Consider the following 26,620-nt stretch of genomic DNA (forward strand, 5'->3'; position numbering starts at 1 on the left):
AGGTATAGCCCGGTCACACGTGCATTTTCACGCGTATAGCCGTCCTTGACTTGTGAAACGCACTTCGCCCCGACGAGGACGACACCATCTACGCTTAACGGAAATTAACAATTAATGATGTCTTCTCCGATCGCACGGATCGTCTCAATGATGCGTTTTCGAAGACTTGTCCATTCAGTGGCGCGATGAGAGACCGTTGCTCCAAACGCCCACTGTACCTCTCGTACTTACTGTATTTACTGAGCGTACTTTACTTTTTACTGAATTTCTTCACAAGCACACGCACACGCGAGGGGGGGGGGGGTAGGGGCGGTCCGATGTCTTTGATATATATGTCGAGAGTCTGCTTACACTACCGCTATTTATTATCGATCACGTGACCTAGAGGACAGCAGAAGCTTGCCCCCCCCCCCCCCGGTCGGGCCGGTGAACCCCCCCCCCCGAAAAAAATTTCTGGCTACGCCCCTGGAAATAGCGACGTAAGAGTTTCTCGCTAAGTCCTCGTCGGCGTATCGGAGTCCAGACCCAAACACGGTCTCCGGGCTGGTACTCGACGTAGCGTCGTCGAAGATTGTAGTGTCGGCTGTCGGTTCTCTGCTGGTTCTTGATGCGCAGGCGGGCGAGCTGTCGACCTTCTTCGGCACGCTGCAAATAGGTGGCAACGTCGAGATTTTCTTCGTCAGCGACGTCCGGTAGCATGGCGTCAAGCGTCGTTGCCGGGTTCCTTCCGTAGACCAGGTTGAACGGCGCCATGTGCGTCGTTTCTTGTACGGCCGTGTTGTATGCGAAGGTCACGTACGGAAGGATGGCATCCCACGTCTTGTGTTCGACGTCGACGTACATTGCCAGCATGTCGGCGATGGTCTTATTTAGGCGCTCGGTGAGGCCATTCGTCTGCGGGTGGTAGGCGGTGGTGCGGCGATGGCTTGTGTGGCTGTATCGCAGATTGGCTTGAGTTAGTTCAGCCGTGAAGGGTGTACCTCTGTCGGTGCTCAGGACTTCCGGGGCACCGTGACGCAGGAGGATGTTCTCAACGAAGAATCGGGCTACCTCGTCGGCACTGCCTTTGGGCAAGGCTTTTGTTTCGGCGTAGCCGGTGAGGTAGTCCGTAGCTACGATGATCCATTTATTCCCGGACGTCGACGTCGGAAAAGGCCCCAGTAAGTCCATCCCGATCTGCTGGAACGGTCGGCGAGGTGGCTCGATCGGCTGTAGAAGCCCGGCTGGCCTTGTCGGCGGTGTTTTGCGTCGCTGACAGTCTCGGCATGTCCTTACGTAATGGGCGACGTCAGCAGAGAGGCGAGGCCAGTAGTATTTTTCTTGTATCCTCGCGAGAGTGCGGGAAAAACCGAGATGTCCAGCCGTTGGGTCGTCATGGAAAGCTTGCAGAACCTCTGGACGCAATGCTGAGGGTACCACGAGGAGGTAGTTGGCTCGGAGAGGCGAGAAGTTCTTCTTTAGGAGAATGTCGTTTTGCAAGAAGAACGACGCCAATCCTCGCCTGAACGCCTTCGGCACAATGGTGGTCTTGCCTTCCAGGTAGTCTACAAGGCTCCTTAGTTCCGGGTCGGCTCGCTGTTGTTCGGCGAATGCGTCGGCACTGATGGGTCCCAAGAAAGTGTCGTCATCCTGGTCGTCTTGTGGCGGCGGTTCGACGGGGGCGCGAGACAAACAATCGGCGTCAGCGTGCTTTCGCCCGGATTTGTAAACGACGGTGATGTCGAATGCTTGAAGTCTCAGGCTCCATCGTGCGAGGCGACCTGAAGGATCCTTCAAGTTAGCTAGCCAACACAAGGCGTGGTGGTCGCTTACAACTTTAAAGGGCCTGCCATAGAGGTAGGGGCGAAACTTTGATGTAGCCCAGATGATGGCGAGGCACTCCTTTTCTGTTGTGGAATAATTTGCTTCCACCTTCGATAGCGACCGGCTAGCGTAACTTACAACCCTTTCTAGTCCGTCAGTCCTCTGCACAAGCACGGCGCCGAGTCCTACGCTGCTTGCGTCGGTGTGGACTTCGGTATCGGCATTTTCGTCGAAATGCGCAAGTATTGGCGGCGATTGCAGGCGTCGCTTCAGTTCGTCAAATGCTTCGACTTGCGGCGTCTCCCACTTGAACTCGACGTCGGCCTTCGTGAGATACGTCAGTGGCTCAGCGATCCGTGAAAAATTCTTGACGAAGCGCCTGTAATAGGCGCACAGTCCAAGAAATCTACGCACTGCCTTCTTGTCAGCGGGCGGAGGAAAGTTGGAGATGGCCGCAGTTTTCTGAGGGTCGGGGCGCACTCCAGACTTGTTGATGACGTGGCCCAAAAACAAGAGCTCCTCATATGCGAAGCGGCACTTTTCTGGCTTCAACGTGAGTCCGGAGGTCTTGATTGCTTGAAGAACTGTTTCAAGGCGCCGGAGGTGTTCCTCGAAGCTTGAGGCAAACACAACGACGTCGTCCAAATAGACGAGGCAAGTCTGCCACTTCAAGCCGGCCAGTACTGTATCCATGACGCGTTGGAAAGTCGCAGGTGCCGAGCAAAGACCAAACGGCATGACCTTGAACTCGAACAGTCCGTCTGGTGTTATAAAGGCAGTCTTCTCCCGGTCCCTCTCGTCGACTTCGATTTGCCAGTAGCCGGTTTTGAGGTCCATCGACGAAAAATACTTTGCGTTGTAGAGTCGATCCAAGGTGTCGTCAATCCGTGGGAGGGGGTATACGTCCTTCTTCGTGATCTTGTTGAGGCGACGATAATCGACGCAGAAACGTAGGGTTCCATCCTTCTTCTTCACTAACACCACGGGGGACGCCCACGGACTCTTGCACGGCTGGATGATGTCGTCGCGTAGCATTTCGTCGACTTGTTGCCTTATGGCCTCGCGTTCGCTTGCCGAAACTCGGTACGGGCTCTGACGGAGTGGGCGGACATATTCGTCGGTTATAATGCGGTGCTTGGCGACGGGGGTTTGTCGAACTTTTGATGACGACGAGAAGCAGTCCTTGTATTGCAGGAGCAGAGCTTTTAGCTGTTCTTTCTTATGATTGGGAAGGTTCTGATTGACGTCGAAAGTTGGTTCAGGTACTACAGTCGTCGTTGTAGGTGCACTAGAATCCGTGAAGGTGAAAGCACTGCTGGCTTGTAATATTTCGTCGATGTAGGCGACCGTGGTGCCTTTGTTAATGTGCTTATATTCGTGGCTGAAGTACGTGAGCATCACTCTTGCTTTCCCTTCGCGTAGTTCACCTATGCCTCTAGCGACGCAAATTTCACGGTCGAGCGGTAAGTGATGATCGCCCTCGATGATGCCCTCCATGTCTGCAGACACTTCGGTACCGACGGAAATCATTACGCTTGAGCGAGGCGGAACGGTGACTTGTTCTTCAAGCACATTCAAGGCATGGTAACTGATGCTTGCATCCGGCGGTATCGCTTTGTGTGTTGAAAGCGTTATCGACTTGGACCTTAAGTCGATGACTGCACCATGTTGGTTTAGAAAGTCCATGCCTAGGATGACGTCCCTGGAGCAGTGCGGCAGGATTACGAAGCTCGCCGGGTAAGTGCGGTTGTTTACCGTGACTCGCGCTGTGCAGATTCCAGTCGGCGTTATTAGGTGGCCTCCCGCTGTCCGGATATCGGGTCCTTGCCAGGCCGTCTTCACCTTCTTTAACTTGGCGGCGAACGCGCCACTGAAGACGGAATAGTCGGCGCCAGTGTCGACGAGAGCGGTGACGTTATGGCCATCGATGAGCACGTCGATATCGGTAGACCGACGTCTGGCGTTGCGGTTAATTCGTGGCGTCGGATCACGCCTGCGTCGGCTTGCTCTGCTGCTGCTACGTCGCGTCGGAAGGTCTTCTTTCGGCGGCGAAGTGCTGTCAAGGCTGTTGCTAGGCGGCGTGCTGATATCTCGTCGTGATGAATCGCGAATCGTCGTCGTCGGCGGCGTCGGAGGATCTTCGGCATTGCGTCGTACAGCAACCGCACCTCCATCGGTTGCTGCCTTTAGTTTCCCGGGTAAGGGCTGGGAGATCGGCCCCGGGTGGGACCGTTGTACTGATGGCGATGCAGCGAGATGTAGCGGCCTGGTGACGGCGAGCGTGAGGATCGTCGTGGTTGCCACTGGGCTCCGGCGAGGTAGTCGGCGATGTCGCGCGGTCGTTCATCTCGATCGGGACGCGGCGCGTTGACGGGGAACCCTCGTAGACCCATTTCGCGGTATGGGCATCGGAGGTAGACATGGCCGGCTTCCCCGCAGTGATAGCAGAGCGGGCGGTGGTCGGGGGCGCGCCAAATGTCCGTCTTCCTCTGGTAGCTGCGCTGGGCGACGGGCGGGCGTGCTGGTGGCGGCGGCGGTGGACGACGGAACTGCGGCGTTACGGGGCCCTGGCGCGAGCGCGGAGGGGGGCCTTGAAGACGGGCGACGGCGGCGTAGGTCAGCGCTTCCGGCTGGGGTTGCAGCGATTGTGGCTGCACATCGGGAACTCCAAGTGAGCGCTGAACTTCGTCTTTGACGACGTCGGCGATAGATGCCACGTGAGGCTGCGACCTGGGAAAGAGCTTATGCAGCTCCTCGCGAACGACCACTCTGATGGTCTCGCGCAAGTCGTCGGCGCCTAGCGCTTGAGCGTCGGCGTAGTTGGTCAGGGCACGGCGGTTGTATTGCCTGACGCGCATTTCAAGCGTCTTCTCGATCGTTGTAGCCTCGGAAAGAAATTCGGCGACAGTCTTGGGCGGGTTGCGCATCAATCCGGCGAATAGTTGGTCTTTGACACCCCGCATCAAGAACCGAACTTTCTTTTCTTCAGACATGTCGGGGTCGGCGTGGCGGAAGAGGCGAGTCATCTCCTCCGTGAAGATCGCGATGTTCTCGTTCGGCAATTGCACTCTGGTTTCTAAGAGAACCTCTGCCCTCTCCTTTCGTACGACACTCGTGAAGGTCCTCACGAAGTTTTCACGAAGAAGGTCCCAGGTAACCAGGGTGGTCTCTCTGTTCTCAAACCAGGTCCGAGCAGCGTCATCCAACGAAAAATAGACATGGCGTAGCTTGTCGTCGTCGCTCCATTTGTTGAACGTCGCGGTCCGCTCGTTTGTCTCCAGCCAGTTTTCAGGGTCTTCAGCCGATGATCCACGGAAGGTCGGGGGCTCCCGAGGTTGTTGCAGCAGGATGGGGGACGCTGGGACTGCCATTGAGGTCGTTGACTTGGCCTTGATCGCTGTGGTCTTCTCGGGAAGAAGTCCGTACTCCGGCAGAAGTCCTTGCTGCCTACGGCTAGCTCGCTGGTCCTTGGTGACGTTGGCGTTGTCCTCCGGTTTCGGGCTTGGATCGCGGCTTTGCGGGGGCGTTCGCTGCATGAACGCACTAGCACCTCCACCAGATGTCACGTAGTAGTGACGCTGAAGAAAACAGTCGTAAAACTGTGTACGACGTAACTGGTTGTTTATTGGGCGAACCTGTGCCCACAAAATCAAGGTACACTTAAAGCACAACGATAGCGGCGAACACAGTCGGCGATTGTCGAAAATCTGATCAGCGGCGAAACGCGTCGGCTTTTATACCTGAGTCATCGAAGGTTCTAGATTAATCCCTGATGCCCGCGTGTCTTCCAGAAAGTTCTAGACAATTCGCGTCAGTCATGCAATCAGATAACAAAAGCGTCGGTGAAAACAGGCAATGGAAAGAAGCATCGATAACGTTCTAGAAACTTCCGATACAGGCGCGTCCTGCGCCGAGCGAATTACGTTTAACATTTGTTAGCCGGTGGAAAGCGGCCACCGGTGAAAGATAAACATGTGTACGTGTCAATATCACGCATGTGGTACTCACAGGTCAGCAGAAGACGCATTTGGCAGAAATTCGTTTAGCTTCTCGTAGTAATATAATGTGTTGACCATCACTCTCTCTGATTCATTTAAAGTCACGTTCAACTTTGAAAATTCCTTGTTCAGCATTTCAAGAAGAGGAATCTGCAAACAACAATTCATACTCATATACGCACAGTTGCTTAAAATAACAAGTAGAAAAATGTAATAAACTTAAATTTTGACTTTTCGGCCGAGGACGACAATGGTCTTACAGATGCAACGACCGCTGTATTATACAATGCCGGCAGTCTTTTGCGCAAATTGCGCGAATAGTTTGGAAAACGAAGCAGGCACAGTTAACCACATAGGTAACAAAAGAAACTGTCAGGATATACAGCGTAGTAAAAATTACCTACGGCCCAAGGCATCATTGCAGGGCACGTGCTACCCCACAAAGGCACAATAAAAAATTGGACGACGCTTAAAGGAATACGGACACAAAATCTGAAAATTTTACGAAAATGCTGAAAATGAATTATCAGTGTGTGATTACACCGAAAAGAAGTAGTCGTTTACCTCATTTTTGAGCCGATGGCTTTATTTTTGGCGTTTTTGTGAGCGCACGCCTCGCCACCCGACTCGCGGGAGTTGGAAGGCGTGACGTCACGACACGCTCGTCGGAAAGCTAGCCGGCCGGCTGGGGTCATTCGAAGCGCGCTGAAGCCGCCGTCGCGAGCATGGATTCGAGTTCTGGTGCGTCTACCAGCTATGAGTGCACGTCTGAAGACTACAAGTCCAACTTGGCAAGAATATTACCGCTTACGGTTACGAGCTTTCCGCGTCAAGCGACGAAGAAGAGTAGGCGGCCGTGGAAGTGCCGTCAGGTTTTCGCGAACCGTAGCGCGAAGATTTCGCTCTGCACCAGACACTTAAGTATCAACCGCATAAACGCGATCTTGCACGCGATAGCGACAAGAGACGCGATGGAAATGGCTGTCGCGTTCGCTCGTCGCCTACAAGTCGTACCGCATGCAAGCGACGAGACGAGCGACGACTTTGAGCGACGGCTCCCCGGTGTTGCCGGTATGAGGGCAGCAAATACTCGCGGAAACTGCCGTGACGAGTGCTTTAATAATTTAAGTTGATGTGTTTTAGTGTAAAGAGCAGCATAAATATTTCTAAAGGTCTTGGACTACGTTATTATCCTGGTACGTCTGAAAATCTAGTTGTTTGCTCGTTCCGTGCGACAATCGGTCGCGCTACTGGCTAGTCGCTCACAGCACTACTGGGCGATGAGCGACGAATTCCAGGTTTACAGAACCAAGCGATCGAGCGACGACAACAAGCGATCTGTTTTCGCGACGGCCCGTTTCGTCGCTCGAAGCCGTCGCTCGTCGCCGTCGTGCACAAAATCGCTCTCATGTGGTTTGGGCTTTATGCAAGAAGTATTGGTCATTTCCTGGTGTAAATTTTCGGGAGTGGCGTAATCGTGCTGCTGTCGAATATTTACACCAGCAGCGAAGTAGAATACACTTCATTACTGCAATATTAGCTCTTTTTGTCTGTTTGAGCTCTGCGCCATCAGGGGGTGGTACCATACCGGCCGCTCACGTTTACGGTTCTGCCCGCATGCCCCAACGCCGAGTTTACCCGATTACCGGACAAGCTAAAGCTCTCTAATAGGCAGGTATCCAAAGTTTACGCACCGTCTTGTCTCTGGGAAACGTGTGCGACGGCGTGTCACGACCGACGATGCTGTTATAAAAGCAATGTCTGAGCATTTTCTTCCGCCACGACGAACGCGCCAATACCGAGCGACGACCGCGGGAAGCCTCATGTAAGACGCACCACCTGCGCGGAACGCCGACGGGGATAGTGTTTCAGACGGACCACGAGCGAAGATCGCCAAAAGGGGTTAAACAAACGCTTCAAGGAACCGACACCCCCGGAAACACTGCGGCAGCTGTGGGCCGACCTTGGCCGCGGGTGGGTGTTATGACGTAAAATTTCAGCTTCTGCCGGCGGCCGCTTGGAGGCAAGGTCAAGAGAAATTCGAAAAAAAAAAGATGTTTCTCGTTCTTTTTTTTCAATGCAGCTTGCTGTAGTCGTCAATTTCAACAGACAAACTTTTGTTACTACTCAAAAAACCACCCGCCAACTTTTGTGTCCGTATCTCATTAAGCTTTGCTTTTAAGAGTAGAACGCAATAGCGTTATAGGGACTCGTTTGCATCGCGACGCGCGGCTGTAGGTCTGGTAGAAGTGCTGGATAGGGGTTTCTGTTTGAGTTTCCTCGTAGCAGAATTAGGTTTTCTCATACATTCAGATTAGAATTAGGTTTTCTCGTACATTCATATTACAAAGTGGACCTTCCTCTGCGACTGACTCTTTATGATTATTTATATTCTCGCTCCTTATCTATTCTTTCTCCTTCCCTCTCCCCAAGCGTAGGGTAGCCAACCGGGCACATCCTTGGTTAACCTCCCTACCTTTCCCTTCTCGTTTCTCTCTCTCTCTCAAATTACAATCCGACGCCGACAATCCGACGGCGAATCGAACGCCGGATGGTGAATGAATGAATGAACTTTTATTTCCCTTTTTAAGAAAGGGGAGGGGCCGGGCGGGAGAGAGGGAGGCCTGTGTGCTCCAGTCTTAGCACCTTGTGCTGCCAGACGTCCGCCTACCAGTCGTGGTAGGCCTCCGCTACCTCCTCAGCCCACCTCAGGACTCGGTCCTGCAGGGTGGGATCGGAGCTGCGCAGGGCAGTCTCCCACAGCTCCTCGCTACTAATTAATGGTTTGAGGTTAATGTTTGAGGTTTGAGGTTGAGGTACGCCGGATGGTACTTTACCATTTTCTTGACGGCTTTCCCTGTCGAGAAATTCAATTTTTGTTCACGAAACCTTGCACCACGTGGAGGGCCTGTGCGGTCGGGGTTGGGGATGATTTTATCCACCGCCCGCATCGCGCGCCGGTTACCGACGGCGAATTTTCTGCGGCACAGGGCCCTTTACGCTAACGCGTTAAAACGTATTTACAAGAAATACAATTACGCACAGGACACATGCCCGAAGCATAGTGCAGGCTTTCAAAACGCACACTTTTTGGCTGCCACACTGCAGTCTTATAAGAGTGTACACAATAGAGGCGGCAGATAGTTTCTACCACATCGTGAAACTGGTTCAACTTGTTACAAGAGTTATGCAAAGAATGTAGAAAATGAAGACGACAAATTACGGCTTCTGCCAAAAAAACACAAAAAAACGGCCGCGACGTGCGATGCGTCCGCAGTGAACGCCAAGAACTCGCACCGAGATGCGCCGGCCGCGTCGCTGGCTGCCGCCGCTACCTCGGAACAACTTCAAGTTCATTCTGCGCCCCAAATAAAATGCAGTTCCAATCCAGCTGACATCCTGCTCAAATCCAGCGCTTAATGTAGCTCCAATTCTGCTCCAATCCTATGGTTGTGGGATTCAAATCGAGCTCTAATTCAGCTCCACTAACGCGAAACCTGAGAAAGTGCGAAGCAGTGATGCGCCGGCGTTTCTCGCGGGAACGCCACAGGCAAAGCACACTTGGCGCACCACCCCTTCACGTCTTCTTCACCGGACCGGCTAGGGCGCCTACATGCAACACTGGGACGGGCAAAATGTTTAGGGGCTTTAGGACCGGCGAAAATAGGATCGGCAGGGTGGTGGCGCCCTCTCTTGTAATGCGCTGGTACCAGTCTGGCGTCTTTTAAATTATTCTGAATCATGTTAGTTTATTATGACCCGGTTTTGATCAGTGCTGTACTTGTTTTGACCCTGTTTTGAGTACTTGTTTTTGAGCGTGATCACGACAGATCACACCCGACGCCGATAGCCCGGTACCCTGAAGTGCTTCGCACTTAAAGACGAGTTGCAGGAAAAGAGAAAGGATAAGTTCCATACAGCGTCCTCGCTATCGTCTCGTGACTGCTCACAGGCAAACACGAGAAACATGGACAATAACATAGTCGCGATATAATACAATTCCAAGAAATACGCATTTACCATTAAACATATGCATGGTGCTGCTTCCTGCTTCGCGAAGGAAATTCACAGCCCTACATTAAGCCTAACAAACATACATTGCACATGCTGTCACATATCAGGCATCCGCTGTTGCACGTACACACTTGGGGGTTGGAAAAGAAAACGTTTTACTGCGATAGCATTTATATGGACACTTCAACCGGATTTCTGCCGCCGCCGTCGCCGTGAGGTTCCGTATAAAGACCAAGGGCGATGAAATCGTCGCCGCGCGCCGTATGCGCGAGCGAAAGCGCGCGGGGGACGCGCGCTATCACAGAGAGCGTACGTACAGCGGAAAGCAAACGCGACCGTCGCGCGAAAGGCCGTGGGGGCATGGGAGGAAGTGAGGCGGGGCGACGCTCTGCTGCAGCACCAAAGGCGTATCTTGTAACCGGGCGCAAGGGGAACTCGCCACTCAATATCCCACGCGAAAGCAAGAAAGCGGGAAGGCAGCGCGCGAGGGAGGGGGGGCGCAGCTTCTACTCGGCCAAAAACTGCGATCGTGCTCTGACCTTTGTATGCGCTGTGCATTCACCGCTCAGTTTCAGTTGAAGCGATAGACCGCACGAACTTTCGCCCGCTGTAGCGGCAGCGTTTGCTGCCAGCGTTTTGCCAGTCAGTGTCTGTGGTCATTCAGTGTGATATATTCATGTGTGCCTGTGCGTTCTGACACCACGCTTGTTAATTCAGTTAGTAAGCGAATGCCGATAAAACTACTATCCCTACTCCGAATAGCTCTCTACTAATTTGCTATCGCAATTGATGCTTCGCCTTTCGGGTGAAAATGCGACATTTTTGCGTGGTCCGGTTCCGTTTAAAACGCGGACTCATGGTTGTCTCTATTGTTTCGCCCGTGACAATATATGTATGTATATATATATTGCGCCAGCTACTTTTTAAAGCGCGAAGGACACGGTTCTCTCTGGGCGGAAATGTCATCGTGTCTTGTTTACCTATACGACGTGGTGATCTTTTCGGACACGTTTGAACAGCGCGTCCAGAGCCTGCAGACAGTTCTTCCGGCAATTCCACCAGTTCGATTTTCTCTAAAACCCAAAAAACATTATTTTGGATACGAAGAACTGAAGTTCCTGGGTCACGTTGTGAGCTATAGCGGCATTCGCCTAGACCCTGAGAAAACGAGCGCCGTCGCCACATTCCACGTGCTAACAAATGAGCGCGATTTTGCCGATTTCTGGGCGATTTTTGACGATTAGTGCGTACTGCAGATGCTTTTCAAAAATTTTTTTAAAATAGCTGAACCCCTCAACCAACTTACGAAGGAAGGCGTCCCCTTTCTTTGGGGTCAGGATCAGGGCCTCGCCTTCCATACCCTCCGAAACCATCTCCAGGCTTCACCTGTACTCAGTCATTTAAGTCAAAGCCAGTCAAAAAAATAAATGAAAAAAATTGGACGAGAACGCTGTCACGGAGTTGTACACAGACGCCAGCAGCGTCGGACTTGGAACTGTCCTGGTTTAGTGGGAAAATGACGTAGAGCGTGTGATTGTCTACGCGAGCAGAACGTTACGCTGCCAAGAAAAACTACTCTGCAACAAAAATAGAAAGCTTAGGCATTGCCTGGGCCAGCGCCTCCTCTATTTTTGCAATGCCAGCCATATGCGGCCGATCCTCCGAGCACCCTGTCCTACTGTCCTCCAACGGCTAGCGTTAGCGCCTGCTTTACGGTCGCGGGGAGAGTACCCTCTGGGTGGCACCTCACGACGGAAGTCGGAGGAAGTTATCCTGACAGATTCGTGAAGCGTCTACCGCCATCCCCCCCCTGAACGGCAGCTGCGCGCGCTCGGTGGCTCAGACGCACGGGTGACGCTAGCAGTCGTACCTAAAGTCACTGTAATCTGGAAAGTACCGCAGCCATTTCCCCTTCGCCGCTGCGCCGCCGATTGGCCAGTTGCTGTCAGGTGATCAACTTCTGCCATAGATGGTCCACGCCACGCCAGAGCAGACACGCAACGGCGCCGCTAGCACACGCCGCGCGTATGCGCTATCGACGAGGTCAGATTTTTCATTTTGTGTACTTTATGGCATATGTACCTTTCGTAGGCTTAAAACAAAACCAAGGAAAATGCCCGAGTGCTGCAAATCCGGCTGCAGCAACCGCCGGGAGGCCGGTAAAGTGCTTTTCGCGATACCAATTAAGCGGAGAGAGTGACGGCAAGCGCCGTGCTATTTGGCTGCACCGGATAAAGCGCGACAAATTCACTCCCACCAGGTGAATTTGTAGATATCGCAAAGCTGAGAAGCTTGGTGGAATCATCGAACTGCCTAAATGCCATAATGCGATCGAGAAGATCTTTCACGAGTTTTTCCCATACAAAAATACTTCCTCAGTTTCTTTAGAACTCTTACCAACTTTCTATCAGCTTTAGTAACATGCCATGTACTTTTACTTTCTATTAACACACGTTACAAGAAAGTTGGTAGGATCTGTTTGAACTTCGGTTTGAAGAATGTTCGTGTAAAGAAAGTTTGAAGAAAGTTGGTAGGCTCTGTGTTAACTTTCGTTTGTAGGAAGTTTGTTCAAAGAAAGTTTAAAGAAAGTTGGTAGGCTCTGTTTTTATTTTCGTTTGAAGAAAGCTTGCTTAAAGCAACATTAAAGTAAGATGATAGGCTCCATTCTTGTTTTCGCTTGAAGCAAGTTTGTATGAAGATAGTTTAAAGAAAGTTTAAGGAAAGTTGGTAGGCTCTGTCTTTACTTTTGTGTAAAGAAAATTATAACAATTGTATTTGTTTTCATTCATTTGCTCATTTAACACTGCAATAAAGAAACATAACATGCAATACGGGTAATACAATAATTAGTACGAATAACCTGAGTGTCATAGTGATAATTGCTTCCTGCAGTTCAAGAGAAAGCGAGGAGACAATAATTTTTGGTTATTACGTGTGCATATATAATCAGCAGTAGCTAATTTAACATAGCCAGCCCCAGTGAAATTGTATATTACGTTTGCCTACTGAAATGAAAAAAAAAGATTGTTACACACTGGTACTCGAACGCGGGACATGGGCGTGTGATGCAGAGATGCTACCACTACTCCACGTATCATATTAGGTTCTGGAGGACCAATTTAATGACTAGACTTTCTGACATGTCGTAAGGCCATTTATTTCTTTTCACGACGCTTACCTTTTTTTCGGAATTCGGCTTGTTAAGAAACCTTTCCTTTACTATTTTATGCAAACTATACACAAAACTTGGCTTTCTCGTAAATGCAGTATCTGCGGTCACTGTTAAAAGAGCCTTTCTTTTCAAAACGTCGGGTGATCGCGGTGTTGATATATTGGCGGAATTCGTACGGCAGCACGGCTTTCGTAAATACTTGCTTGGACGCACGTGCAAGTGAATAATTACGATTGTCAGTTGACTGAGTAGTCAGTTGTGTACCTGGCATGGCCGTATCTGTTTGTTTACACGTGCGTGCAAGCAGTACGCCTGTTGCACTTCAGCAGAAGCTTCAGCTGCTGTAGCACGCCAGCCATCGCCACGTTTTGTCACCTTTATTCCTGATGCTACGAGGAAATATGGTCTCACCAATTCAAGATGAGGGCACATATTTTCGAAAACACTACACTTGGCGTCATAATTACCGTGTATATGGGCGGTGATCACGAATATGTGCTCGGTAAGTGCCATATTAGCCCGTAGGCTGTCCGCCATTTCAAGCAGACGGAGCCGCGGGGACGGCGCGTGGATTGGCTCATGCTTCAGCTATGACTTCCCCTGAATGACAAATGCAAATCTCGAAGGCCATGTTCCCGAAGCGATGCGAATCGGGGAGACAAGTTCCCCGATTCGGGAGTATTGCTGACTAAGATTGCTGACTAATATTGCGGACTAAGGACGGGAGTATTGCTGACTAAGATGCACCGAGTAAAGTACCAAGGTATAGACACTGTTGTGTTGCGTGGTTCATGCGAAGGAGCAGACAAGTTTCCAGGGGTGAAGCGATGTTTTTTGCCACATGTTCATCGGTGCGTGGCTGGTCGAGATTAGCCAGCGCGCAGGTTGCGGCGCATGCCTTATATTCGTCTTGCGCGCGCGCGCATTAAGGACTGCGGCGATAGGCAGGACACCGCATCCCTCCCCTTTTATATTGGCTAATTTACCAAGCTAAACTCCAGCTTCATACCTGTCCGGTGGTCGACGGTCTCTAGTCGGGTAGCGTCTTGCACCCGCCGTCTGGATGTCTTGCGAAGCGGCAGTACCACTGGTGGTAGGAGCGGTGGATGTCACTGGGTCCACGCTTGGTGGAAACGCCAGGAACTCGTATCCCTCCTGGTCAGATGCCTCGCGGTCCGGATCCATGGTCCGCGCGAGCAGCTGGTCCTTGTGACGACGCCAGGTGAAACTGCCTCTGGGTGTGGTAGCAGGAACGATAAAAGACAAAGGGCCGGACTGCCCCACAACAACACCAGGGACCCAGTTTGGTCTGCCTCGATAATTGCGAGCCATCACTTGGTCACCGACTGCTATGTCACGATCGCGACGTGGGCGAGCCACGGATTGCTTGAACTGGTTATATGCAACCCTTCCTCCCATCGCTGGCTTGACAACATCGAGTCGATTTCGCAGCCGTCGTCCTAGTAACAAGTTTGCTGGTGACTCATTTGTTGTCACATGGGCCGAGTTGCGGCAGTTAAGCAAAAACTTGTGAAGCCTGAGTTGTGATGTGTCCGCTCCGCTAGAATTACGAAGAGCGTTTTTAAGTGTCTGAATAAAACGCTCTGCAAGCCCGTTTCAGCTGGGATGATACGGTGCTGTAAGCACGTGACGACAGCCCAATTCTTTGACAAAAAGCTTGAACTCTTCGGTAGTAAACTGCGGGCCGTTATCAGTAACAATGGTTTCTGGGAAACCAAACCGCGCAAGGAGCTCTCTCAATCTGTCCACAGTAGCATCCGACGTAGTCGAGCGCATAACAAACACTTCGGGCCACTTGGAGTGCGCGTCCACGACTACAGGAAACATTGCGTGCAGAAAGGGGCCAGCAAAATCTATATGTACGCGCTGCCATGGTGCCGTTGGCCAAGACCAAGGATGCAGGGGCGCTTTGCATGGCTCGCAACGTTGTTCTTGACAACTTACGCAGGCCTTGACACGATGCTCGAGGTCCGCCTCGATGGACGGCCACCACACGTAGCTGCGCGCCAGTTGCTTGCTGCGCACGATGCCTGGGTGCCCTTCGTGGAGTTCGTCCAGCAGCAAGTCGCGCAACTTTGCCGGCACGATCACTCGCATCCCGAACATGATGCAGCCTTGGTGAACTGTGAGCTCGTTGCGTCTGTCAAAAAAAGGCTTCAAATCGTTTTCAGTCACAGACGCCGGCCACCCCACACTTATGAAATCTATCACTTTACAAAGCAAGGGGTCCCGAGCTGTTGTTCGAGCAATGTCCTGGCTTGAAAGTGGCATTGATTGCAACCGCAATGAATAAAAAGTTTCCTCTCTTTCTTGCGTTGCGTCTTTCACAATTGCTAGCGGCAGGCGCGAAAAAAAATCGGCTTCAGCATTCTCGCTTGATTTTCTGAGGATAAGCGAATATCGGTAAGCTGACAATGTGACAGCCCATCGCTGCAAACGCGCTGCTACGATAGTCGGAATGCCGGTTGTTGGGCCCAAGATGGTTTGAAGCGGTTTATGCTCGGTGACTAATGTGAACGACCGACCGTAAACGTAGAAATGAAACTTCTTAACACCAAATATTATTGCAAGGGCCTCTTTCTCAAGCTGGCTGTATTTCTTTTCGGCATCGGTCAAGGTACGCGTTGCGAAAGCGATTGACTTCATGCTGCCATCGTCGAAAACATGAGAAAGAACCGCGCCTAAACCATAGTTCGATGCGTTGCATGATAGCTGCAATGGGTTGCACGGGTCGTAGTGGGCCAAAGTCGGTGGAGAGGCTAGCAAGTTCTTTATCTTGGTGAACGCTTCCTGGCAACACTCATCCCAGCACCACGGGGCGTTTTTATGTAGCAACCTGAAAAATGGTTGCGCCACCATTGCTAGGTTAGGAAGGAACTTGCCGTAGAAATTGACGACTCCCAGGAACGACTGCAGCTGCTGCCTGTCTTTAGGGGCTGGAGCCTTGAGGAGTGCGTCAACCTTCTCCGTCGTTGCCGAGATGCCTTGTGCGCTGATTCTGTGCGATTCAACGTGAGGTATTGTTTTGACGACTCTGACATCACCACTTGCTGATAGGCCCGGTTGAGATCAATCTTCGAGAAGTGCTTACCTCCCGACAAGGCTGTGAACAGGTCGTCTACCTTCGGTAATGGGTAGCGGTCGACATCAAGGCACGGGTTAACGGTCGTCTTGTAGTCGCTGCAAATCCGTATGCTACCATCTTGCTTAATTACGGGTACCGCAGGCGCAGCGTATTCTGACGTCGTAACCGGCGATATAATTCCCAGCTGTTCCATTTTAGCCAATTCAGCGTCAAAAGCTTTTTGCAACGCGAACGGAACATTCCTGGATTTTAGGAATCTCGGCTTCGTATCAGGTTTAAGAAAAAGTTCGGCGCGCTCTTCCGTTATCGTGCCTAACTCGTCTTTGAAAAGGGGTTGGTACTTCGCCAGCAATGCGTCTAGCCTCTTTTTTACGCTGATATGAGTAGGAGTGTCTGACCTTGTAATGTTGTTCAGGTTCCAGATTTTCGCCCACTCCAGCCGGACTGCGTGCAGCCACTCCCAGCCCAGTAGAAGTGGTCCCTTGTGGTCTACGACGTAGAGTGGAAGAATTGCAGAATGGTCGCCGTGCTGCACGTTGACCGAAGAGACTCCCTGGGGTCGTACCAGTGCTCCTGTGTAGGTACGAAGTTGAACTGTCGTAGGCTCCAGTGCAGCCGAAAGAAAGAGCTGACGGAACTGCGTCTTTGACATGACGGAAACAGCCGCTCCCGTGTCTAGCTCCATGTTCACCAAGACGCCGTCGATGGTCATCTGCACGGTGACAGGGTCGCTCTGAGCTGCTGACATGCCGTTTAGACTGAGGGTCGAAGCTTTCCGCGACACAACCGTCAGCATCTTCACATTCTTTTTCGTCTTTTTCTTAGAAAAAGTCTTACCACTGCGTCGGCAGGCTCTCTGGATATGCCCTTTTTTTGTTGCAACTTGAACAAGTTGCGTCCAAGTGAGGGCATGCTTCACTCGTGTGTTTTGGCGAACCACAGCGAAAGCAGCTTTAGCATGTTTTTTGCGTCTCTGCTTGCACCTTGTGCACATCGCCGACTGCGGCGTCGGTGCCACGTGCCTCAGCAGCACTCTTCTTAGCCGCTTTCATTGCCAGAGCCCGCTCCACCACTTTCTGGAACGTAGGCTTGCTATCTTCCGTGAAAAGCACTCGCTGAATGTCTTCTCGTAGCAGGCCGCACACGAAGCGGTCCCGAAGGGACTCGTCAAAGGCGCTTCCAAACTCGCACGTTTGCGACAGTTTACGAAGCTCGGCAACATAACTAGATAAGGACTCGCCTTCTCGTTGACACCTCCGGTGAAACTTGACCCGTTCTCCAATGACGGACGGCTTCGGGGACAGGTGGTCGCTCAAAACTTTCTTGAGGTCTTCGTAAGGTCTTCGGACCGATAATGCTCAAAAAGGCGTGTACCTTGTCGCCGTCGGGTACTCGGTTGACAATCAGGAACGACGTAAGCCGCTCTTCGTACGAAGCCCAATCGCTGGCGGACTCGTCAAAGGGCTCCAGCTGGCCCAGTCGCCCAGCGAAGTGCGTCACTGCTGCCTCGGCCCCAGTCATGACGACAGTCACAGGCTCCGTAAACTGCAAAAGACAGGCTTCTTCACCGAGTGAATTTCGGAAACACTTGCCTTCCCAACTGAAGAACGACGCCTTCAAATCCCATCCTCGTCGCCAGTTGTTGTGTTGCGTGGTTCATGCGAAGGAGCAGACAAGTTTCCAGGGGCGAAGCGACGTTTATTGCCACATGTTCATCGGTGCGTGGCTGCTCGAGATAAGCCAGCGCGCAGGTTGTGGCGCACGCCTTTTATTCGTTTTGCGCGCCTGCGCATTAAGGACTGCGGCGATAGGCCGGACACCACAGACACGTTGTGCTGAGCGTGTGGAGAAGAAGAGGAAACGGCTGAACACCTCATACTTTTCTGTAAAGGGCTTAACCCTACAGTGCAAAGCAACGGGGCTGATTGTTTGAAAGCACTGGGGTTTAGGGACAGTGAAGTCAAAATAGACTTTAAGCGGGTAGAAATAACGAAACAGAGGTTATCTGATTGGTGGATAAAATCAAGGCAGGGGTGAAATTTCACCCACCACAAAGTACAAAATATGTTCATAGTCATGGCTAGGTGGCGTATGCCACCGCCCGATTTAAACGGTTTAGCCGCATCCTTCCATCCATCGTTGCTCCATCCAAGTTGCTGTAGTGTATAGACCACGTTGGCTGTGCGCGAGTGCTCGTTGCAGTGAGGTGGTAGTTGAATTTTATATTAGAAGTGCCTAGGGCAAAATGTGCTCCTTATCGTGTACATTAACCATCGCACAGCCTCTGGACTCGTGAATTGCCGTGTGTTCGCGGTGTGTTTCGTGCGATACATCAGTGTCAACAGTGTCTTAATACAGCGCCCGTCCGAGCTGCCTTTGTTCCCGCCTGCCAGCGCTCTCTCGTGAAAAGTCTGGTACTCGGGCTTGAAGTCACAGTGTATGGATGAATTTGTTAAAGGTTGTGCTTTCGTGGTGCTGTAGTTCATCGGCAGTTCTACAGTGTTTGCGCCCGAATGAGTGTTAGTGCCACGGTACTTGTGAGACGAAGTAGCGTTTGCTGACTACGTCTTGAAAGGTAAGCAAGTTTGGCGCTTGTGCGCAGTGTTGTAGCTCATGGTTCGTGTAATGAGCTTTGGGTGACTAGAGCAGAGCACATTCTGAGCGTAAGTTGTCCATGTTTCTGTGCACATTTAGTAAGCAATTTTACGAACGTTTCCGTTGATGTCATCGCGTACTTGCATTTTCCTGTGAAGTACGCTACCTCGTCTGATTGCTATCACTGATTGGGAACACAATTATGGAAACACCGAAAGTTAGTTTGTTGGGTAGTTTGTCGGCAGAAAATTATTCCTTATATAGGCATTCCCGCGAGTTCTCTTTCTTATTACTTGTCAGCTGCCTAATACACAAGCTTCCGGTGCCATGGTAACAGCACCGACTACTTCCCAGAACTGATGTTTGTGTCTGTGGTTTGTGGTACCACATGCTCACTACCTCGGATTTCCTGCGATGTCACAAGGAAGCTTCCTTCATGCTCAAGCTGCCCTGCACTTGGTGGAATTATTGAAATAATCACTTTTTAATATAATCATTTGTTGAGATTTTAGCAAATTGAGTTTTAAAACTGAATAATGTGCACTAGATGGTCTATAAAAATGTGTTCTACCACTTACAGACATGGTTTAGGCAAAAAGTGATTTACGCGTGTCATCGCATTTTTGAGATGGGCATATCTCGCTGTAGCCGTTTGCAACTGATTTACGGCTACTTCACACAAGTGTATGATTCCTACATGTAACACGTGCATATTCTGTGCAGGAGTACTGCTTCAGCAATGCTTCAGTCGCTTTTTAGGTGGCGTTCCAATACCCACAAGGACGTCGCCCAAAAAGAAGCTTTGCACCCCCAAGGTGTGAATGCCGTTCTAAGTATTTGTGGCAAGGCAGTCACTTGAAATCTTCCTTTTGATTGTGGGTCATTTGAAGTCAAATTCTTGTGAATGACTGCATCATTCTAACTATTATTGCATTTTTTCTCCCTTAGGCTTGCAGCAAGGGGGATATCAAGAACATGGGAGATATGAAGACCACATTATAGTCACTGCTTTCTTGTGGCTTCTGAGGACATGTATGAAAGGGTTGAAAAATAAATATCAGTTTTTCAAAAGATTGGCGTGTTTTGCTAACAGGTACATACTTTTATATCCCACTCATGTTCAAGGTTACACCAGAACACTACCAGAAAATTTTAAAAAATGCTGAAAAATGTGGTAAATGTCACTAGGATGGTTCTAGGGCAAGCAACAGAAAGTTGGAAAAAAGTTACTAGGATGTTTCTAGGTCAAGCAACACAAAGTTGGAAAAAAGTTACTAGGATGTTTCCAGGTCAAGCAACAGAAAGCTAGAAAAAAGTTGGAAGGATGCTTCTAAGAAGTATAAAGATGCTCTGCTTTTAATGTTTGAAGTATGTTAATTCATTGTTTAAAGAAAGTTTGTAAATAACGTTTTTTTTTCAATATCAGTGGCCAATAGTCGACAGGATGTTGGTATGAAGTATTTAGGAAGTTTAAAAATGGTTTGAAAACTTTCAGTAGACTGTTGGTACGATTCCAGCCAATCTTCAACGTCTTTCTCAGCGGCACCGATGAGAAAGACGTTGAAGATTGGCTGGAATCGTATGAGCGTGCCAGCAGCACCAACAAATGGGACGATCCCCTCAAGCTTGGCAACGCGATCTTCTATTTATCGGGTGTCGCCAAGCTGTGGTTCAAAAACCATGAAGCTGATCTACGCACGTGGGCTAGCTTTAAAACCGCAATTGCAGATGTTTTCGACCACTCTGGCGTGCGCAAACTTCGCGCTGAACAACGCCTACGAAGCCGATCCCAGGAAGCTGGTGAAACGTTCACCAGCTACATAGAGGAGATCGTCTACCTCTGATGGTGTATCAACTCGAAGATGGCGGAGGCGGACAAGGTACGTCTCATCATGAAGGGCCTTTCCGACGATGCCTTTCATATGCTGCTGTCCAAAAACCCAGGCACTGTTTCTCAGGTCATTGAGCTTTGCCAGAGTTTCGACGAGCTCTGCAGACAGCGTCTTCTCACGCAGCGCCCACCTGTGTCCGACGAAACCCTCGCGAGCATGGCCGCGGCTATTGAGATGGACTCTCTGCTTTGCCAGATAAAACATTTCATCCGTTCTGAGGTCGCTCGTCAGCTTTCGCTGCTGTCCTCGGCCACGCCAGCACCCTCGCCTTTGCCGGCCAACCTTCGCCAGGTCATCCACGAGCCAGTGTGCGCAGCTCTCCCTTGTGCCCTCGTGACTCCGCCAGTGCCGACTACTGTTGCTTTTCCCAAGGTTACGGCACCTCTCAGCTATGCCGAGGCTCTCGCGCGGCCACCGACTCAGACCTTTGCGCCATTCCCATCAGTCGTGCCAGTGCGTCCAGCCCCTCACTTCGTTCAGCCGCGGTACCCACACAGCAATGGACAATGACGCACTCGTGAAAATCGGCCAATATGTTTTGCGTGTGGTCTACCTGGTCACTTTGCACGATTTCGCCGTCGCCACACAACATCCCACCGCCGCAGCTTTGACAACGAACCATACGTTTCACCGTTCTGGTCGTCCTCCGCGTCTCGGAACCCTGGCCAGATGTCTTCCTATTTGGACCATCACCCTCTTGTTGACTGCCATTTGCCATCGCCTCAACGCCGCTCGCTTTAGCCGATGCGTCGTCGTCCTTCTACGCCAGAACGGGAAAACTATTCGCCGCAGTTCCAGAGGCAAGAACTGCGTCACCCACGAACAGACCAAGGCCTCTTCCTTCTCCGACTAATGTTATTGATGTATTTGTGGATGGCGTCGCTGCACTCACCCTCGTTGACACTACTGCCGCAGTTTCAGTTATTAGTGCCAAAATTTTGCCGTTCGCTCAGAAAAGTTACGACCCCACTGCCTAACGTATCCCTTCGTACTGGCAGCGCAGACCGCATCACGCAGCAGCTGCGTGTACTGCTCGCGTTGTGATCAACGGCCTCCTCTACATCGTTCCCACGATCTTATTTTGGGCTGGGACTACCTTTCCGCTAATAAGGCCGTCATCGACTGTTCTCGTGCTGAAGTGGAATTTCAAACACTGTGTGATGCCCCACTCCTTGACACTCGTGACCCTGAAGATAAAGTATTTGTTGGCGAAGACGTTACCCCAGGCGGCACGTCAGCTCGGACCAACGTTCGATACGTATCGACACTTCCTGGCCGAGTGATGGCCTAAGGTTAACAGCGTGGTTCCAATTAGGGCTCGCACATTCTAATTCCTGGCCGAATGATGGCGTAAGATTAACAGTGTGGCGCGAATATAGGCTGTACCATTCTGATAGGGATCCAACGCTGGCCCGCATTACACATTGAGTAAACAATATTAGCTCGTCCATGCAACAAGGCGGGAATTATTGGACCAACGTTCATATGGACTTGCCAAGATGGGTTACTAAGTTGGCTTTCTTTGGGCTACATTGGTCCGTAATAAGCCAATTTACGCATTATCAATTTTTAATACTATCTGGTACGACTTGCTATGGGTAAATAGCATGTTTGAAACACTAATGCACTGATCACAGGCACACTGCGCAGGAACCAGAAATACGTTTGCAAGCTGTGACCCCTTCAACGGAGCTGATACCACGTTGGTTAATTAATTAGTTCGCTTGACGATACTACTTTCGTTGAGATTTAATAACAGCTTCGCTGATATGCTAATCTGTCACGGGGGATGGGCTTATCGATTGGCTGTGAAAGACCGCGGGTTGTTCACAGCAGGGCACGGGTATATACTGGCGCCTGCCGCTTAAGTGTGCTCCACACGTGATAATTAAGCAATGGTTTGTGAATGACCTTATGATAAAAATTAATTACGAGGAACGTATGCTTGCATTGCGGTCAGAGGATTACGTAGTACAGTAATCGCAAGTGGTTCCATGTATGGGCGGTTGCCGAGTGGTGCTTGAAGCGTGTACATAAGCACTCAAACTTTGTTTCGCGTTGCTTTGGGCAGAAGCAAACAAAACAGTGCGACCTTGAAATGTTCGCTAGAATGCTATGCTTCCAAGTTTTCGCACGACAGCCGATGGAATAGCAAAGTCCTTTTCTTGGCGCCGTCGGCAGAAAAGGCACAAGACTCGATCATTGCTGTCGACGGCATGTCGATGCAATGTCTTTCTTATCAAATCGTACCTTAAAGAGACGTTTAAGCGTGACTGATTCTGTAAACCCAAAAACTGATGAAAAAAGATATATATATATATATATATATATCATTACGTAAAATGCATGATCGGCTGCTTCGTGTAGGTGGTCGTGTGCGTGAGGTGCGGATACCTTATCACCGTTCTCGGCAAGCCGCGTATTCGAATCCTTCTCCTTTTTTCCTTTTCTTTTTTTTAAGTTGCTAATTAAAGCGCGGTTAACGTTTGTAATTCCATGCGTTTTCACCCCGATTATTCTGTGGTTATTGGGAGAAATGCCACTGCAGTGCTAGCATTTCTGGGGTACTTCCGAAGAAAACAAATAAATTATTGGGGTTTTACGTGCCAAAACCACGATCTGATTATGAGGCACGCCGTAGTGGGGGACTCCGGAAATTTGGAAAACCTGGGGTTCTTTAATGTGCATGGGTGTTTTCGCATTTTGCACCCATCGAAATGGGCCGCCGTGGCCGGGATTCGATCCTGCGATCGGGGACTTCCGAGACATGCTCACAAAAGTGAGGATGGATGGGTGGATAAGGCTGCAACCTTTAAATCGGGCGGCGGCACACGCAACCTAGCCGTGACTAATAAGTTATTTTGTACTTAGCGGGTGGTGAGCTTGCAGTATAGGCCGCCCCCTGTCTTAACAGGCGACTATATATCAGCATTGGTGAAGTGAGGTTGAGGCTAATGTGCCTGGATTAAAACATGTTAGAAGCTTCTATGGCAACAAATCATATAACACGAAACATACACATACTCACGCGTCATCACAGACGCGTGAGTATGTGTATGCCAAAACGCCACAGTCATCCATTACACTGTGCGCAATAATAACAGCTCACACAAGTGACCAAATGCTGTGCATAAAAAGATTTCATTCATGGGGTTTCATGTCCCTAAGCAACAGGCGCGTACGTAGCAATGATAAATGGTGTGGTGGAAGAAATGGATTCATTTTGACCTCCTGGGAGTCCAACATGCAGCCAAAGTGCATTATACACAAGCATTATTTTGCATTTTGCCCACATTCATTGCATTGTGGCCACTGCTGGTAGGATCGAGTAGTATTTTCAGTGTTATCCATACAGAAAGGCAATTTAAACTTCCATGGCAATTATATATCAGAAGGCCTTTTTCCTGAATGTTGCACCATCTGACACATATGTAGTCACAACTCTGAACCCTCAAAACGCTTGTCCCTTGTCTACTCTTTCTTTTGTGCCATGTCTGCTTTTTTTTTGGGGGGGGGGGAGATTCTTAAATCATGTTTCATATGCACCAACTAGGCTTCTAAGTGCCCTTTTATGTGAACTACAGTTTATTAAAAAGCTTGTTGTTTCTTTGTGTGGTGTACATCTTTAGCACTGCAAACAGCTTAAAATCTGCAAAACTAATGACAACTGGAAAGTTCGTGTGGTAACCTAATGAAATGGCACACACATTTCAAATAAACGTTAGTTTATAGTCACTGCATTATCTGTTTCCTCTTTTGTCTTTGTCTTCAGTGCTGTTTCATCACGTTAATTACCACACCAAACCATCAGCTGTTCCTACTTATGTATACATTCTAAACTGTTTACAGTGTAGAAGTTATGTGTGAGAATCCTGCTACCAGTTGCTTGAAGGAAGTGCAGTAGGTGTTTGCAATTAACATACACTTTGTGGTAGTGATTGTAACTAGACCTAAGAAATGCAAGCCCAAGTGGCTATTGCATTCACTCTAACCAAATCGTCATTATCTCCCATGCCAATGCACACAGGAAAATTCTCATGGTTCTGGTGTCTGTTTTCTACATAAAATCGCATGCGATATTCTACATCGCCTCAACGAAATACCCCGCACCACGATAATTTGGGCACCAGGACATGAAGGCGTCAGCGGAAACCATCGTGCACACACGATAGCCCGAGGACACTACAACCGGGCACTGCAAGAGACGCCAGAAGACCCAAGTCCAGACACACTACAAACTTACTTCGATATACTGCAGCACTACCGTCTTTCGAGAAGAACGATGCCGCCACCCCACCCATCCCTCACCAGAGCTGAAGCCACGACCTGGAGGCAACTCCAGACCAACACCTATCCTCACCTCACGCTCCTTCACGCGATGTACCCCACCCTTTATCAGCCCCTTTTCCTTTCTGTACAGAGCGAGCTACCCTCTACCACACCACATGGGCATGCCAAAATATCCCCAATAACTCCCCAAATCGAAACGCAACGCACGAGCAGTGGGAGATGGTGCTGACCAGCTCGGCACTGGAGGATGAGCGAAAGTTTATCGCCAGAGCCGAAAGTGCTGCCACCGCCGCTGGGGCCCTGGACTGAAGGCTCCACCCACCACGGAGATCGACGCTTCTCCGTGCCTCATCAAAATAAAGTTTTGTCTCTCTCTCTCTCTCATAACCATGTACTCACCTCAGATAAGGCTCAACTGTAACAGCAATTTTACACTTTACATTATAGGTGTGCTAAAGGGGACTACCAAATTAGGCTGTATTCGTAAATTATGCACTGAAATAGCAAAACGGCCCCTGTTAACAAAAGAGGCAGCTTGGCAAGTCTGAGAAGAAACAAAATTGGAAGATGAGTGGTAGTGCTGCGGTGAAGTTCTATAGCACCAGGCTCACTGTGATGTCTTGAATTTTGACAAGACCTACTCGGGTCTACTTGTTTATCTGGTCAAGAATGACTTCATTCTAAAAAAGCGAAAAAATAACCTTAGGAACTTTTAAGTACTTCCCTGTCTTAACACATCCTGAATATGAGGGAACACACTGAAATCTTTCATACTACCACATTGATGCACCAGTACGACATTAAAAAAGAAAAAAAAACATTTGGCCTTTATATTCTGCAGTAAAAGTCAACCTAAGTCAGTCTAAGATGACTTAGTTTTGCTCTTTAGTGTCCCTATGCTACGTATACTGAAAGGCAGTGGTTAAGCTGTTGCTTCATTCATAAGGGGCATCATGTCGAAGATGACATGTGCATGACAACTATAACTACATACCGTGACGCATCACACATACAGTAATTGTGCCATCTCTCATCTTCCATGGCACAGCTTGAGATAATGTAAAATTGAGTGTGGATTAATGTGGTGCTTCCATTGTGCTAATGCACACCAAAAGGCTGCTCCAGTGACAATGTGCATGCTGCATGCATAGATGCAGGTTTATATACTGTGTTCACGCTAGCTTTCCACATGTGTGGAAGCAGCAAGGGCTGCTGCCATTAAGATGTGAGGCTTAGATAGGCAAGGTGCTGAATGATGACCAACCTGCTCTATTGTGTAGTCAATGTCAGGCTTAGCCCCAAATATGTTGCAATCTAGGCAGAACTACATTGCTGCACCTCACTGCAGCTCATTTTTCAAGCATTAGGCTTGTTGTTATTAATGCCTTGAAAGAGTGCTGCATTCACTCAAATGAATAGAGCTGTCAGCAAGGAATTTGTTGCCTGGAAGCTGATGGGCATTTCAGTAGTGCCACTGATGTGGTGGCACAGTGACTGTGAAAAAAAATGAGATGGGCAGCAATATGCACGTCAAGGTGATCTCAACAGCGAAGAATAAACAACGAAATAATCTAATATTTGTGCATTTTTTCACAAGAAAGTAGAGAAGGGGCCCAATGTGAATCGACGGTTTTCAGCACACAGCAGCAAGCTTGATGGCTTCTGTAGCCATATTGCAAACCAATTCAAGGGTGGCTACATGACAAAATATGCCACAGAGTTCACATGCCACAGAAATAATTTGCAGAGC

At 49.8% G+C, this 26,620-nt stretch overlaps 1 protein-coding gene across 1 annotated transcript in view; it reads right to left on the bottom strand.

Annotated features, from left to right (window-relative positions):
- Positions 1-26,620, bottom strand: part of LOC119439969 (neprilysin-like) — a 500,589-nt gene that overhangs the window by 397,251 nt on the left and 76,718 nt on the right. The window contains exon 5 of the mRNA XM_049662689.1: positions 5,812-5,951. Coding sequence (XP_049518646.1) covers positions 5,812-5,951 — 140 coding nt within the window. The remainder of the gene's footprint in view (positions 1-5,811; positions 5,952-26,620) is intronic.

The sequence above is a fragment of the Dermacentor silvarum genome, chromosome 2 (assembly GCF_013339745.2).
Source record: "Dermacentor silvarum isolate Dsil-2018 chromosome 2, BIME_Dsil_1.4, whole genome shotgun sequence".
Taxonomy (NCBI): domain Eukaryota; kingdom Metazoa; phylum Arthropoda; class Arachnida; order Ixodida; family Ixodidae; genus Dermacentor; species Dermacentor silvarum.